Raw genomic sequence first — 17,597 nt, 5'->3', positions numbered from 1 at the left:
GCACTTTATTCCAATCTACATTAATGTCATAAATTATCATTGAATACCCATCATCAATCACTTCAGTTTGCCATGTAGACATTGAGACATTTCTCTGTATCATTATTTCTAATAAAGTACTTAAGAGTATTTGAATTTCCATCAGTAGCAAATGTATTGAACTGCCAGGTGAGCAATAGACATGAGAATATCCTCTGGTCTATTCAACTCATTCCATTATAACCAGATCTCTGAATATATAAATCCATTTCTAGTCTTTAAAAATTTAGTTCATTCAGTTTCCGAATTTGTAACCAAATTTAAACTTGACCTGTATTTTGTACGTTTTGCTTTCTCTGAAACCATGCCGTATCCACTCTCAACTACTTTCTCTGCTTTTAAGTCTCCTACATAATCCTAATCTGATATATCAGCACTGCTTTTTCGCTAGCTACCAGGGAGCTCCGATTGTAATAATGCTGGTCTTGCCAGCAATGCTCACATCCCATTTAAAAAAAAAAAAAAAAAAATGTAAACATCATTAATATGGTCTAGGCATACGATCAGCTTTCTCAACATGTCACCACCAGTGCTTCAGGTAACTTGGGCATTCATGCCAAGTTGCTGCCAACATCTGTAGCCTCCTGGAATAAGATCTCCTTACTGGTGGCAGACATGGCCACTCATTGCTGGTGGCTATCACTGAGATCTCCACTTCCCAGTTCTCTGTCTCTTCCTGGAGTTCTCTCTCCCCTTTCTTGCAAGGAGAAAATGCAGAGAGTTGTAAGTGTTTGGATGGATTGTGTGGAGATGAGGGAAGGACAACATTTATGAAGGGTGACTGAGTGGCAAATATGTGGCATAGCACAAAATTTGGGGGGGGGGGGGGGGGGAGTGAGATTGTTAGTATTGGCTTCGGATGGGAGTTGTCTGGAGAGTGAGAAATGAGTGGAACTGCAAGGGTGTTGATCTGGGAAGTGTTGTGCAGGATGTTAGAGGTGAAAATATTCTCACGTCGGCCTTTTTGAGTGAGTAAAGAAGCAGTTTATTATATCAGATCTGGGAGAAATGTTGGAAGCTCCGCAGCCTCGCAATCCTCTTTCTCACTTGAGCTAAGGTTCGCATTGGGTTAATATACAGATTCAAGGGGCGGAATTAGTTGTATTCTCATTTACATACAATCAATCAACTATATTCGCGTCACAATTCATTACATGCAGTCAATCAACTTTCTTAGCATCCCAGTTATCACATATATGGCTAAAGTGGGTGTTGTCTTGCCCGCCCCTAGCTTCATGCAAAAGTCACTCAAGACTAACATAAGGATATGCCCTGTCTCCAGCTGGGGACCTTGAGCTATTAAGGATACATTGCATTCCTTGTTCTGTGAAGCTGTTATCAGCGGCTGTTAAAATACTCCCTATACATACGCACGCTTGGTTCTCATGAGGTAGTTTACACAGTTTGTAACTTAATGTTCAGGAATGTGACTAGTTCAGCCATTTTGTGTCTTTAGTATTGCTATCATAGCTAACAGCCAATTTGTGTCCTTTCTGATATTGGTAAGCATTGTGTATACACTACCTATTCCTACAAATTGCCTCTTCTAAACAGGCATCTAAACCAATGAGTACCTTTTGTCTCAACAGAACTATTCAAAAGTAATATAGGAGCAAAAATGTAGCTACAGAGCCAACTATAATTTATATCATAGTCCAGTATCAGAAAATGTCCCCCAACATAGGAGGATGCTGGGAAAGTTAAAATGTGGCATTTGACACCTGAAGTGGAATAACATTTGCCTTTTCTGTCCACCCGAGGACCTTAATCTCTTGTGCGATCTCTTGGAACACTGTATCTAGGGACCACAGTACTACTGCTGACTTCGTTAGCCACTTCCATCCATGCCGGATTGGTTTCAGAGGTTGGCCTCAGCCTCTTTGCAAACATCACTTTAGTCCCTCAGATCTTGCAGCAGGACCTCCAACTGAGAGTCAAAGACCCAGAGGGCAGTCTTTCTAGGTATACTTTCTATTCCTGTGGTTGCTTAACACAGGGGAATCAATATACAGTTCAGCCATCTGACCCATGCCAGGGTCCCTTTAACTAGAAATTCTTCCTTCGACAGATTTAATGCATTATATTGCCAGCCTCCTTTGATTTATCAGAAGTGGGATGCTAATGCTGTGACTGAGTTAGAAAGTATGGCAAACCCTTCATTCGTTGACCCTGCTGTATGTGGGTCTGTTGCCGTAAAGTTACGTCACAGCTTTCAGATTTGAATGTATTACTTTAAAGCTAACCCATTTCATTTTATATGCATAATGGTTATAACCAACCAAACAGGGTTTACAAAACCTTTTGACCTTTCAAGAGTACTGGTGGAACCCTTAAGAAATGTTCTTTAGTACCCAATTATTTTTATTTCCAATTAAGGGGCAATATAGCGTGGCCAATTCACTTATCCTGCACATCTTTGGGTTCTGGGGGTGAGACCCACACAGATACGGGGAGAATGTGCAAACTCCACATGGACAGTGACCTGGAGCCGGGATTCAACCCGTGTCCTCCGTGCACTCCACATGGACAGTGACCCGGAGCCGGGATTCAACCCGTGTCCTCCGTGCACTCCACATGGACAGTGACCCGGAGCCGGGATTCAACCCGTGTCCTCCGTGCACTCCACATGGACAGTGACCCGGAGCCGGGATTCAACCCGGGTCCTCAGTGCTGTTGGCAGCAGTGCTAACCACTGTGCCACCTGCCGCCCTACATTTATTATAATTAAACGTTATTCAAAAAAGTACTTAAGTGTTACCTGTTCATCATTTATTATAGGGAGACTGATGCTGCTTTTTTTGCTCACAAATTTGGTCAATATTAGGAGGGCCCCGGAGAGCTGGATTCAAAGTCTCTAAGCCACACTTGCACTCGAGCCACACTTGCACTCGAGCCACACTCGCGCTCAGTCGCACTTGCGCTCAGTCATCACTGCAGATACACACTCGCCTCGTCCCTCGCTCACACGCCTCGTCCCTCGCTCACATGCCTCGCCTCTCGCTCTCGTGCCTGCCCAGCCGCTCTCGTGCCTGCCCGGCCTCTCTCGTGGAACCCATTTGGGAAGCCCTGAACTGAAGCAATGTATTTTTGATACTAGTGTTAGTTTTGTTTTAGTGGAACACTTTCTCCCCATCAGTTGATGCTGTTGCAGTTTTGTTGTAGCGTCATTGTGGCTATTTAATTTAGTCCTTCCAAAAACTGCACAGTGAAACTTTTATTTTTAATTATAAATTTAGAATACCCAATTATTATTTTTCCAATTAAGGGGCAATTTAGCGTGTCCAATCCACCTACCCTGGACATCTTTGGGTTGTGGGGGTGAAACCCACGCAGACACAGGGAGAATGTGCAACTCCACACTGACAGTGACCCAGGGCCAGGATTCCAACCCAGGTCCTCAGCGCTGCAGTCCCAGTGCTAACCACTGCGCCACCGTGCAGCCCCTGCACAATGAAACTTGACTAAATTTTCTATCAATCATCCTGATAAACAGTTTGAAAGTTATTGTTTGCGAATAAGTTTTTCATAGAAGTCAATAAAAGTATTTGTGATTATGTTACACAAAGATGGCAACGCTCCTATTTTGAGAATTTGTATCTTCGGTTATTTTCAAATTGGAATGATTGAATACTCATGAAGACTTGTGGGTTCTCCTTTATAGGTTATTTTAACTTGGTGTTTTAGACTGGGCAGAGATTTTAATAAATATTTGGTTTTAACAAATAACCAATTTGCATTCAGTATAAGCAGTTGATATATTGGAGGTATGAATTGCTCTGATTGCTGCATGTGGCGATATTGTAAATACATTCCAAATGAATGTTTATGATGTCACTACACAAAGCAAGCAGAGCAGTCCGTCTCCTGTTGCTATGTTAATTTTAAACCTGTTCTTGATCCTTTAGAAGACAACCACTGGAGTACAGAGGCTGGTGATGGTTTGCAGGATGCTGTATACACTGATGTAAGCTGTGTTGATCCGAAGAATGTGGAGCAGGAAACGGACCTCGGTAGTGATCCTCCTTCCATGCAGATTGTACTGTGTGATACTGCCCCTGATGTGCACATTGAATCTAGTAGACCTAACGAGCAGAGTGTTCCCACAGCAATGGATCTGAAGTATGGGCTGGACTTTGAAGAACCTTCTCTTTCAAAAGATTCTCGCAATGCTCGTTTTAGGTGAGCATACTATATTGTGATGGGAAGGTTAAATTATTTTTCCCATACTCATGCTATTTCAAAGCTTGAAATGTGCCTTCCCTATATACTCTGTTTTTCTTCTGTGTCCTGTACCAGTTCTTTCCCCAGATATAAAAATCATTGATATCCCATCACCGTTAGTCTTTTTTTTCTTCAATCTACAGACATTTAGAACTCAAGCTTGGTGTCACAGTAATAGTCCTTGATCTACCTTTACCCTTTCTGCTGTTTTTTAATATTAAGAATCAAAGAAACAGAAATAGGAGTTGGAGTAAACCATATGGCCACTCGAACTGCTCCACCATTCAGTATGATCATGGCTGATCTTCTGCCTCAACTTCCAAATTCTTGCCCACTTCCTATATCTCTCAAGTGCCTGAGGGTAAAAAATCTGTCTGCCTGGGGAAAGCGGGCAGCATAATCAAAGATCCCTCCCACCTGGCTTACTCACTTCCAACTTCTTCCATCGGGCAGGAGATACAGAAGTCTGAGAACACGCACGCACAGACTCAAAAACAGCTTCTTCCCCACTGTCACCAGACTCCTAAATGACCCTCTGATGGACTGACCTCATTAACACTACACTCTGTATGCTTCATCCGATGCCAGTGCTTATGTAGTTACATTGTATATGTTGTGTTGCCCTATTATGTATTTTCTTTTATTTCCTTTTCATGTATTTAATGATCTGTGGAGCTGCTCGCAGAATAATACTTTTCACTGTACCTCGGTACACGTGACAATAAACAAATCCAATCTGTCTATTCCAGCCTTGAATTTACTTAGCGATGGAGAGTCGTTAGCCTCCTGGGATAGACCATTCTACTGATTCACAACCCTTCAAGTGAAGAAATCTTTCCCCATCTTGATTGTAAACGATCAACCCCTTATCTTGGATTGTGTCTAACCTATAAAGCCTCTTCAGAATCTTATATGTTTGTTGGAGGTCACCTCTCATTCTTAAACTTCCAAATAGTCTAATTTACTCAGTTTCTCTTCTCGGGAACCAATTTAGCAAACTTGGCTGTACTCTCTTCAAGGCAGGTATATCCTTCCTTCAATATAGAGACAGAAACTGTGCACTGTACTCCAGGTGTGGTCTCACCAAAGCTTTATAGAATTGTAGCATTCTAGAATGGAGGCCATTGGATACTTGGCATTTGTTAGATTTTAGTTGTTTTTTGTTGAAATGTTGCATAATTTCTTTAAATGTTTCCCACTGTTTATTTACCACTATACCTTTCTTTCAGCCTTTTTACCCAACAAATCATTGGCAGTTCTGCCCTTAGTGCCAAGGGAATTGGCTTTGTTTAAGGTCCTAGTTTTAGACTTAGACATGTCACCCTTATTCTTAATATGGAATTCAATTGTATTATCACTTTTACCCAAGAGGATCTTTTGCTATGACATTACAAATTAACCCTGCCTTATTGCACAGTACAAGAAACAAAATAGTTCTCTCCCCAGTTGGTTCCACAACATATTGTTTTAGAAAGCTGTCATGAAAAGCATTTTACATACGAGCCTTTGCCAATTAATTTGCCCAACCTATTGAAAATTCAAGTTCTCCATGATTATTACATTGTCTTTGTTACAAACTTCAATTTTTTTTTTTTGATTAATGCTATGATCTACGGTTTAACTATAAATTACTCCCACTATTACTGGTTTTCACTTATACTGATTCTATTTCCTGATCTTCTGAGCTGGGATCCTTTCAGCTTACATTGGAGGCGGTTGCATAGTGGTATTGCCACTGGCCTAGTAAACAAGAGAACCAGAGTAATGCTGTGCGGGACGAAAGAGAAAATGCTGGAAAATCTCAGCAGGTCTGGCAGCATCTGTAGGGAGAGAAAAGAGCTAACGTTTTGAGTCCGATGACTCTTTGTCAAAGCTCAATGCTTTGGGGGGACCAGGTTCAAATCGCGCCACTACAGATGGTAAAATTGAAGTCAATAAATTCTGGAAATAAAAGTCTAAAGATGACCATTTTCGATTGTTGTAAAAACCCAAATGGGGGCAGCATGGTGGTGCAATGGTAGCACTGCTGCCTACGGTGCTGAGGACCTGAAGACCCTGGTTTGATCCCGGCCCCCGGTCACTGTCTGTGTGGATTTTGCACATTCTCCCCGTATTCCCACAATCCAAAAGATGTGCAGGTTAGGTGGATTGACCACGCTAAATTGCCCCTTAATTGGAAAAAGATAATTGGGTATTCTAAATTTATTTTTAAAAACCCATCTGGTTCACTAATGTCCTTTAGGGTAGGTAATCTGCTGTCCTTACCTGGTCTGGTCTACATGTCCATATCCACAGCAGTGTGGTTGACTGTTAACTGCCCCCTCAAGGGAAATTAGGGATAGGCAATAATTGCTGGCCCAGCCTGCGACGCCCACATCCCATGAACGAATAAAAAAAATGTTGTCTTTTATTATCGGGCTGCTGCTCATCTGTTTCTGTTCTGCCTGACTTTTCAAAATGTTGTGCACCGTGAAAAATTTATTTCCCAACTTTGGTGATGTTTTGGGCTTGCCCTTCATTTAGATTTCTCAGTGCATGGAAATTGTTCAAAGATATGTTTTGAGTGATAATTTAAAATGTATTTGCATCTGCATTTATAATAAAAGAAGTCTCTTTTTTCTTGGTAGCTCCTCTGTTATTGAGCAGTCTGGTTATTCACAGAAGAGCAGAGCCACAAGAAGAGGCAGGTTTCTAAAACCAAAACCCAACCTCAGTAAAACCACTCCTAGAAGCCATGCTGAAAAGCTCTATCCTGTTACACAGAAGAGAGCAATGCAGAACTCTGCAGAACCATCTAGAACAACATTGCAGAACAGAAAACATAGTAAGCAAAATAGAGAAGAGCCTACTCTGATTAAACAAATTTTTCTTCAAAACAAAAAAAAACTTTGACGTTAACTAGATAGAAACTTGATGGTCTGAGACATCATTGACTCTTTGGGTTTACAATTCCATCTGTGTGTGTGGGTGAATATGGTGAAGCGTAAGTTAACAGTGATTTAAAGACATGTAATATAATTGGAGTTACTACATTGATGAATTATTTTAAATACAAATTATCTTAAACTTTTTTTTAGAAAAAGTAAACTTTTTTTAAAGAAAAAGTAACCGTTACTTGTTTGTAGTTCTCGGTTTCATTTGTGATGTAAAGCAATTATGAAGGAAGCTAAGAAAATTATGGGTTTAGAACATAGAACAGCACAGAAAAGGCCCTTCGGCCCCTGATGTTGTGTCGAGCATTGTCCGAAACCAAGATCAATCTATCCCACTCCCTGTCATTCTGATGTGCTCCATGTGCCTATCCAATAACCGCTTGAAAGTTCCTAAAGTGTCCGACTCCACTATCACAGCAGGCAGTCCATTCCATACCCTAACCACTCTCTGAGTAAAGAACCTACCTCGGACATCCCTCCTATATCTCCCACCTTGAATCTTATAGTTATGCCCCCTTGTAACAGCTACATCCACCCGAAGAAATAGTCTCTGAACGTCCACTCTATCTATCCCCCTCATTATCTTATAAACCTCTATTAAGTCGCCTCTCATCCTTCTCCGCTCCAAAGAGAAAAGCCCTAGCTCCCTCAACCTTTCTTCATAAGACCTATCCTGCAAACCAGGCAGCATCCGGGGAAATCTCCTTTGAACCCTTTCCAATGCTTCCACACCCTTCCTATAATGAGATGGCCAGAACTGCACACAATACTCCAGATGTGGTCTCACCAGGGTTATGTATAGTTGCAGCACAACCCCGCGGCTCTTAAACTCAAGCCCCCTGTTAATAAACGCTAACACACTATAAGCCTTCTTCACGGCTCAATCCACTTGAGTGGCAACCTTCAGAGATCTGTGGACATGAACCCCAAGATCTCTCTGTTCCTCCACATTCCTCAGAACCCTGCTGTTGACCCTGTAATCAGCATTCAATTTTTTTCTACCAAATTGAATCACCTCGCACTTATCAGGGTTAAACTCCATCTGCCATTTTTCGGCCCAGCTCTGCATCCTATCAATGTCTCTTTGCAGCCTACAACAGCCCTCCACCTCATCCACTACTCCATCAATCTTGGTGTCATCAGCAAATTTACTGACCCACCCTTCAGCCCCCTCCTCCAAGTCATTGATAAAAATCACAAATAGCAGAGGACCCAGCACTGATCCCTGTGGTACACCGCTGGTAACTGGTCTCCAGTCTGAAAATTTTCCATCCACCACCACCCTCTGTCTTCTGTGTGATAGCCAGTTACTTATCCAATTGGCAAAATTTCCCTCTATCCCACACCTCCTTACTTTCTTCATGAGCCGACCATGGGGAACCTTATCAAATGCCTTACTAAAATCCATGTATACGACATCAACTGCTCTACCTTCATCTACACACTTAGTTACCTCCTCAAAGAATTCAATCAAATTTGTGAGGCAAGACCTACCCTTCACGAATCCGTGTTGACTATCCCGGATTAAGCTGCATCTTTCCAAATGGTCATAAATCCTAGCCTTCAGGACCTTTTCCATTATCTTCCTGACCACCGAAGCAAGACTAACTGGCATATAATTATCAGGGTCATTCCTATTCCCTTTCTTGAACAGAGGAACAACATTCGCCACTCTCCAGTCCTCTGGCACTATCCCCGTGGACAGTGAGGACCCAAAGATCAAAGCCAAAGGCTCTGCAATCTCATCCCTTGCCTCCCAAAGAATCCTTGGATGTATCCATCTGGCCCAGGGGACTTGTTGACCCTCAGGTTTTTCAAAATTGCTAATACATCCTTCCTCAGAACATATAGCCTCTTCCAGCCTACCCGCCTGTATCACACTCTCATCCTCAAAAACATGGCCCCTCTCCTTTGTGAACACTGAAGAAAAGTATTCATTCAACGCCTCTCCTATTTCTTCTGACTCCATGCACAAGTTCCCACTACTGTCTTTGACCGGCCCTACCCTCACCCTGGTCATTCTTTTATTTCTCACAAGAGTAAAAAGCCTTGGGGTTTTCCTTGATCCGACCCGCCAAGGACTTCTCAATCCCCCTCCTAACTCTCCTCAGCCCTTTTTTCAGCTCATTCCTTGCTACCTTGTAACCCTCAAGCGACCCTACTGAACCTTGTTTTCTCATCCTTACATACTCTTCCTTTTTCCTCTTGACAAGACATTCAACCTCTTTTGTGAACCATGGTTCACTCACACGGCCATTTCCTCCCTGCCTGACGGGGACATGCTTATAAAGGACAACACAGTATTTGTTCCTTGAACAAGCTCCACTTTTCACTTGTGCCTTTCCCTGACAGTTTCTGTTCCCATCTTATGCTCCCTAATTCTTGCCTAATCACATCATAATTACCCCTCCCCCAATTATAAACCTTGCCCTGCCGTATGGCCCTATCCCTCTCCATTGTAATAGTGAAAGACACCGAATTGTGGTCACTATCTCCAAAGTGCTCTCCCACAAACAAATCTAACACTTGGCCCGGTTCATTACCCAGTACCAAATCCAATGTGGCCCCCCCCTCTTGTTGGCCTATCCACATATTGTGTCAGGAAACCCTCCTGCACACAGTACAAAAACTGCCCCATCCGAACTGTTCGACCTACAGAGGTTCCAATCAATATTTGGAAAGTTAAAGTCACCCATGACAACTACCCTGAGACCTCCACACCTATCCATAATCTGTTTTGCAATTTTTTCCTCCACATCTCTATTACTATTTGGGGGCCTATAGAAAACTCCTAACAATGTGACCGCTCCTTTCCTATTTCTAACTTCGGCCCATATTACCTCAGCAGGCAGATCCCCTTCAAACTGCCTTTCTGCAGCCATTAAACTATCCTTGATTAACAATGCTACTCCTCCACCTCTTTTACCACCTCCCCTATTCTTACTGAAACAACTATACCCCGGAACTTCCAACAACCATTCCTGTCCCTGTTCTAACCAAACCATGTCTCCGTAATGGCCACAACATCATAGTTCCAAGTACCAATCCACGCTCCACGTTCACCTACCTTATTCCAGATGCTCCTTGCATTGAAGTAGACACACTTCAACCCACCTTTCTGTCTGCCGGTACACTCCTGCGACCTTGATAACCTCCTCGGTACCTCCCTACTCTCAACACTGGCTTCTGGACTACAGCTCGTTTTCCCAGCCCCCTGACAAATTAGTTTAAACCTCCCCGAAGAGCCGTAGCAAATTTCCCTCCAGGATATTGGTGCCCCTCTGGTTCAGGTGCAAACCATCCTGTCTGTACAGGTCCCACCTTCCCCAGAATGTGCTCCTATTAGCCACGTACCTGAAACCCTATCTCCTACCCTATCTCGTGGGCCGAAGGGCCTGTACTGCGCTGTATCGTTCTATGTTCTATGTACACCATCCCTGCAGCCACATGTTTATCTGCACTCTCTCTCTGTTCCTCACCTCACTAGCACGTGGCACCGGCAACAAACCAGAGATGACAACATGGTTTGTCCTGGCTCTCAGCTTCCACCCTAGCTCCCTAAATTCCTGTTTTAAATCACCGTCCCTTCTCTTACCTATGTCGTTGGTACCGATGTGTACCACGACTTGTGACTGCTCCCCCTCCCCCTTAAGGATTCTGAAAACACGGTCCGAGACGTGACAGACCCTGGCACCCGGGAGGCAACATACCATCCGTGAGTCTCTTTCGCTGCCACAGAACCGTCTATCTGTCCCTCTAACTATCGAGCCCCCAATAACTATTGCTCTCCTGCACGCCCTCCTTCCCTTCTGAGCCACAGGGACGGACTCAGTGCTGAAGATCCGTTCACCGTGGCTTACCCCTGGTAGGTCGTCCCCCTCAACAGTATCCAAAACGGTATACTTGTTACTGAGGGGAACGACCACAGAGGATCCTTGCACTGTCTGCTTCCTCCCAGCCCCTCTCACCGTCACCCATCTATCTTGATTCTTCGGAGTAACTACATTCCTGAAGCTACTATCTATGACCACCTCTGCCTCCTGAATGATCCGAAGTTCATCCAGCTCCAGCTCCAGTTTCCTAACGCAGTTTCTGAGGAGCTGGAGATGGGTGCACTTCCCACAGGTGAAATCAGCAGGGACACCGGCGTCCCTCACCTCAAACATTCTGCAGGAGGAACATTGCACTGCCTTCCCTGCCATCCCCTCTAGATAAAAAAAAAAGAAAGAAAGAGCTTACCTGTTATTCACTCTATCCCTTAGGTTAAAGGAGGTGGAAGGGTGGGCTACACTACAAGTGTAGTGTGTAGTGTTTAGAAACTGCCCAACTTAAATACAGCAAGCACTCACTCAGCAACCACTGCGCCCCACACGAGAACAGCAATCAGCTGTTATGGGCCTGCACAAACAATTTAAATCTACTTACCCAGCAGTCACTCGATAACACTTCAGGGAAAAGAAAAACTACTTACCAGTCACAAGCCAATCTCTTGCCTGCAGGCTGTGACGTCACGGTTCAACTTCTTTCTACTTCTACCTGCCCTCAAGTCTCCCTCCTGATCTTTACTCGACTGAGATCCTTACAGCGATTATTTTTCTTTTGGGTTAGAGGAGGAGGTAGGGAGGGAAACACTGAAGAAGTGTTTCAGGTTTAAGTGTCACTTGACAACAGCTCCTCCACAAACCGCCTTCAAGGTACAGTGACCGCAAAGCACTGATGCACATTTTCCCCGCAACAGCCAATCAGCATCTCCGCTCTACTGCACTGTGCTGGATGCTTGCCTTCACTTGAACACCTAGGGTGTCTTGCTCAGGTACACTTTCTGGATGCAGTGACTACAATGCACTGATGCAAATGTTCCCCGCAACAGCCAATCAGCAGCTCCGCTCTACTGCCCTCTGCTGGGTTTGAAATAATTGCTTTAAAATTAAACCGATGCAGTGCTTTTTCCAAGTCTAAAATGTGATAAACTTGGCACTTTAAGTACATGATTTTTGCTGCTGTTAAATAATGTAATATGCCAGGCACTATTTCTAGTGTAGAAAATTTTGGTGCAAGAAATGGGAACAATATGATTTCTGCTTGCAGATAATGAAACAGAGGTGGATCTTGATGACCCCTTGCAGCTTCATCTGGTCACAGTGGAAGGTGATGAACAAAACCTGGCCATGGAGCAAGTTTCAGATGAGCAACCAAATTATATGGTATCAATACCTGAAGAACAAGACAACTGTGTGGAAAATAAAGAACAAGTAAGCAAGACTGAACATCTCTGTGACAAATTATCATTATCTGAGCAACAAGACAATTGCACAGGACATGGAAAACAACTGAGTAGTGCTCAGCATCTGGATGATGAGGCTCAGTCTGTGGTTGTACAGTTATCAATACCTGAGCAACAAGACATTTGTGTGGGGCATGGAATACAATTGAGTAGGACTGGGAATCTGGATGATAAGCCTCAGCCTATGGATGTTCAGTTGTCAATACCTGAGCAACAAGATAGGAGTGTGGGGCATGGAAAGCAACTGAGTAGTGCTCAGCATCTGGCCAATGAGGCTCAGCCTATGGGTGTACAGTTATCAATACCTGAGCAAGAAGATATAACTGTGGGACATGGAAAGCAACTAAGCACTAAACATCTGGATGATGAGGCTCAGCCTGTGGACGTACAGTTATCAATACCTGAGCAACAAGACAAATCTGAGGGACGTGGAAAGCAACTGAATAGGACTGGGAATCTGGATGATTTGGCTCAGCCTATGAATGTACAGTTATCAATACCTGAGCAACAAGATAAATGTGTGGGGCATGGAAAGCAACGGAGTAGGGCTGGGAATCTGGACAATGAGGTTCAGCCTGTGGGTGTACAGTTATCAATACCTGAGCAACAAGATACGGGTGTGTGGCATGGAAAACAACTGATTAGGATTGAGAATCTGGATGATGAAGCTCCGCCTGTGGGTGTACAGTTATCAATACCTGAGCAACAAGACAAATGTGTGGGACATGGAAAGCAACTGAGTAGTGCTCAGCATCTGGACAATGAGGCTCAGCCTGTGGACGTACAGTTATCAATACCTGAGCAACAAGACAGATCTGAGGGACGTGGAAAGCAACTGAGTAGGACTGGGAATCTGGATGATTTGGCTCAGCCTGTGGATGTACAGTTATCAATACCCGAGCAACAAGATAAGGGTGTGGGACATGGAAAGCAACTGAGTAGGACTGAACATCTGGATGATGAGGCTCGGCTTGTGGGTGTACAGTTATCAATACCTGAGCAAGAAGATATATCTGTGGGACATGGAAAACAACTGATTAGGACTGAGAATCTGGATGATGAGGCTCCCCCTATGGATGTACAGTTATCAATACCTGAGCAACAAGACAAATGTAGGGGACATGGAAAACAATTGATTAGGACTGAGAACCTGGATGATGAGGCTCAGCCTGTGGATGTACAGTTATCAACACCCGAGCAACAAGATAAGGGTGTGGGACATGGAAAGCAACTGAGTAGGACTGAACATCTGGATGATGAGGCTCGGCTTGTGGGTGTACAGTTATCAATACCTGAGCAAGAAGATATATCTGTGGGACATGGAAAACAACTGATTAGGACTGAGAATCTGGATGATGAGGCTCCCCCTATGGATGTACAGTTATCAATACCTGAGCAACAAGACAAATGTAGGGGACATGGAAAACAATTGATTAGGACTGAGAATCTGGATGATGAGGCTCAGCCTGTGAATGTACAGTTATCAATATCTGAGCAACAAGATAAATGTGTGGGACATGGAAAGCAACTGAGTAGTGCTCAGCATCTGGACAATGAGGCTCAGCCTGTGGGTGTACAGTTATCAATACCTGAGCAACAAGACAAATGTGTGGGACATGAAAAGCAACTAAGGACTAAACATCTGGACAACGAGGCTCAGCCTGTGGGTGAACAGTTATCAATACCTGAGCAACAAGACAGATCTGAGGGACGTGGAAAGCAGCTGAATAGGACTGGGAATCTGGATGATTTGGCTCAGCCTGTGGATGTACAGTTATCAATACCTGAGCAACAAGATAAGGGTGTGGGACATGGAAAGCAACTGATTAGGTCTGAACATCTGGATGATGAGGCTCGGCTTGTGGGTGTACAGTTATCAATACCTGAGCAAGAAGATATATCTGTGGGACATGGAAAACAACTGAGTAGGATTGAGAATCTGGATGATGAGGCTCCGCCTGTGGGTGTACAGTTATCAATACCTGAGCAACAAGACAAATGTGTAGGACATGGAAAGCAATTGATTAGGACTGAGAATCTGGGTGATGAGGCTCAGCCTGTGGATGTACAGTTATCAATACCTGAGCAACAAGATGAATGTGTGGGATGTGGAAAGCAACTGAGTAGTGCTCAGCATCTGGACAATGAGACCCAGCCTGTGGATGTACAGTTAACAATACCTGAGCAACACAACATATGTGTGGGACATGAAAAGCAACTAAGGACTAAACATCTGGACGATGAGACTCAGCCTGTGGGTGTACAGTTATCAATACCTGAGCAACAAGACAAATCTGAGGGACATGGAAAGCAACTGAGTTTGTTTGAGAATTTGGATGATGAGGCTCAGCCTGTGGATGTACAGTTATCAATACCTGAGCAACAAGACGTATTTGTGGAAGATGAAGAGCAAATGAGTAGAACTAAGCATTTGGATACTGGAACTGAGCAGCTGAGTAACAGGTAAAAGAGGATAACCGTCTAACATCTAAAGTGTTATCTAGGCATGTTGTTAATTACCTGTCCCAGGGCATGATAGTACAAACCTAAGGAATATTTTTGTGAAATAGAATGCATATTGATATACATGTTAGTTTTGGTGCTCACACTAATGCCAAATATTTCTTCAGAGTGCTCCCAGAACATGATCAACCACAGGCAACAAATCAATGTCCGGAAGCACAAGATGGATTTTCCTCCCCTGCATGCTTCACACAATCCACATCAAGCTCATGTGAGGCCGCTGATGCATGTCTGACTATAGAGGCTCCAGAAATGACTACAGAACTTTCATATGTTGGTTACTCCCAAAAGGTATGCATTATCCTTTGAAAAACTAACACTCATCCACTTAAAAACTAGTTTTTTAAAAAGTTAATTCCAGGAATGAGATTATACCTGGGAAGGCCAACCATTACAACCTAATTGCCATTGAGAAGGTGATGGTGGGATGCCTCTTGAAAATCAGTTCATGCAGTGGAAGTGTTCCCACGTTGCTATTGGGGACAGATTGCAGGATTTTGGCCCAGCAAAAATGAAGGGAATGGTGTCAGATTTCAAAATCAGGGATAGCATGTGACTTGGAAGGGGACATGTCAGTGATGCTTCCAAGAAACTGTTGTCTGTGCCCTGGGCAGTAACGGCTGCAGATTTTGAAGGTTTTGTTCGAGGAACCTTGGAGATTTGCTACAGTGCATATTGCAGATGGTATGTACTGCAGCTTTACTGTGCTGGTGGTAAAATGGGATATCAAGCAAGCCTGTCCCAGATGATGTTGAACTTCTTGAGTGTTTTTGGAACTGCACTCATCCAGGCAGGTGGAGAATATTCCATAACACTCTTGATTTCTGCCATGTTGATCGTGGACAGGCTTAGGGGAGTCAGGACGTGAATCGTCCCCTGCAGTATACCCAGCCTCTGACTTGCTGTTGTAATCATGGTATTCCTGTGGATGACGAGTTAAGTTACTTGTCAGTGGTGGCCCCAGGATGTTGATGGTGGAATATTCAACAATGGTAATGCCGTTAAATGTCAAGCAGCAGGTGGTTAGACTCTTTTGCTGGAGATGGTCATTGCCTGGCACCTGAATAGCACAAATGCTACTTGGCATTTATCAGCCGAACCCTGATGTTTGCTCAGGTTTTGCTGCATGTGGGCTTGTGCTGCTTCAGTATCTGAGGAGTTGCGAATGGAACTGAACACTGAAATCCTAAGCAAACAATCCTGTCGTCAAGTGGAAGGAAAAATCATTCGTGAAGCAGTTTGTTTGTTATTTATAGCACAGAACGAGGCCATTCAGCCTATCGTGTCTGCACCGGCTCCCAAAAGAGCAACCTACCGTGGGCAGCACGGTAGCACAAGTGATTAGCACTGTGGCTTCACAGCGCCAGGGTCCCAGGTTCGATTCCCCGCTGGGTCACTGTCTGTGCGGAGTTTGCACGTTCTCCCCGTGTCCTGCGTGGGTTTCCTCCGGGTGCTCCGGTTTCCTCCCACAGTCCAAAGACGTGCAGGTTAGGTGGATTGGCCATGATAAATTGCCCTTAGTGTCCATAAGGGTTGGGAGGGGTTATTGGGTTGCGGGGATAAGGTGGAAGTGAGGGATTAATGTGGGTCGGTGCAGACTCGATGGGCCGAATGGCCTCCTTCTGCACTGTATGTTCTATGTAATCTAGCTGGCTAGTCCCATTACCCAGCCCTATCTCAGTAGCCCTCTAAGTTCATCACTTTCAAATATATATCCAGCCCTCTTTTGAAATCTCTTATCTCCATCACTCTCCCAGGCAGTGCATTCCAAACCCTAACAATTCTCTGAATAAAAAAGTTTCTCCTCATCTCACTCCTAGCGCTCTTGCTGACCATCTTGAAAGTGTGACCGCTAGTCACTGCCGTGCCAACTCGTGGAAACAGAATATCTTATTTACTCTGTGAAAGTTGTTCAAAATTTTAAACACCTCAATAAGGTTGTCTCCTAATCTTCTCTGCTCCAAGGAGAACAAGCCCAATTTCTCCAATCTTTCCTTGTATATAAAATTCTTCATTCCTGGTATCATTCCAGTAAATCTCCTCTGCACTCTCTCCAGGGCTTTAACATCTTTCCTTAAATAAGGTGCCCAGAACTGAACACAGTACTCCAAATGTGCTCTGACCAATGATTTGTAGAGGTGTAGCATTACTTCCTTGATTTTATACGCTATGCCTCTATTTATAAACCCATGGATGCTATAAGCCTTCTTTTAAAAAAAAAATAAAAAAATTTATTAAAGTTTTTTAACACAATTTTTCACCCTTACAAACAATAAACCCCCCCCCCCCCGTAACAAAATAGAAGGAAAATGCACAGAGCAAGATATATACATGGTAAAACGATATGTTACAGAGTTTGTACACTGGCTCTCTCCCGTACATGCCAGTTTCCCAAATCTTTCATGTGTTCTCTTGCTCAAACACCCCCTAGGCAAACCTCCCCCCCGCCCCCCTCTCACAGGACATCCCCCCCCCATTCACAGGACATCCCCCCCCCCCCCCCCCCGGGTTGCTGCTGCTGCTGACCGACCTTCCTCTAAAGCTCCGCGAGATAGTCTAGGAACGGTTGCCACCGCCTGTAGAACCCCTGCGCAGAC

At 44.0% G+C, this 17,597-nt stretch overlaps 1 protein-coding gene across 5 annotated transcripts in view; it reads left to right on the top strand.

Moving 5' to 3' along the window:
- The window catches only part of LOC140429315 (uncharacterized), a 198,901-nt gene that overhangs the window by 114,489 nt on the left and 66,815 nt on the right, over positions 1 to 17,597 (top strand). For all 5 annotated transcript variants that reach the window (XM_072516152.1, XM_072516150.1, XM_072516149.1 and 2 more), the window contains 4 exons: positions 3,945 to 4,218; positions 6,888 to 7,084; positions 12,282 to 14,940; positions 15,108 to 15,291. In XM_072516152.1, coding sequence (XP_072372253.1) covers positions 3,945 to 4,218; positions 6,888 to 7,084; positions 12,282 to 14,940; positions 15,108 to 15,291 — 3,314 coding nt within the window. The remainder of the gene's footprint in view (positions 1 to 3,944; positions 4,219 to 6,887; positions 7,085 to 12,281; positions 14,941 to 15,107; positions 15,292 to 17,597) is intronic.

Source organism: Scyliorhinus torazame, chromosome 9 (genome assembly GCF_047496885.1).
Source record: "Scyliorhinus torazame isolate Kashiwa2021f chromosome 9, sScyTor2.1, whole genome shotgun sequence".
In the NCBI taxonomy this organism is placed as follows: Eukaryota; Metazoa; Chordata; class Chondrichthyes; order Carcharhiniformes; family Scyliorhinidae; genus Scyliorhinus; species Scyliorhinus torazame.
Note: the sequence above shows the minus strand (reverse complement) of the source record. Positions and strands in the feature narration are given on the sequence as shown.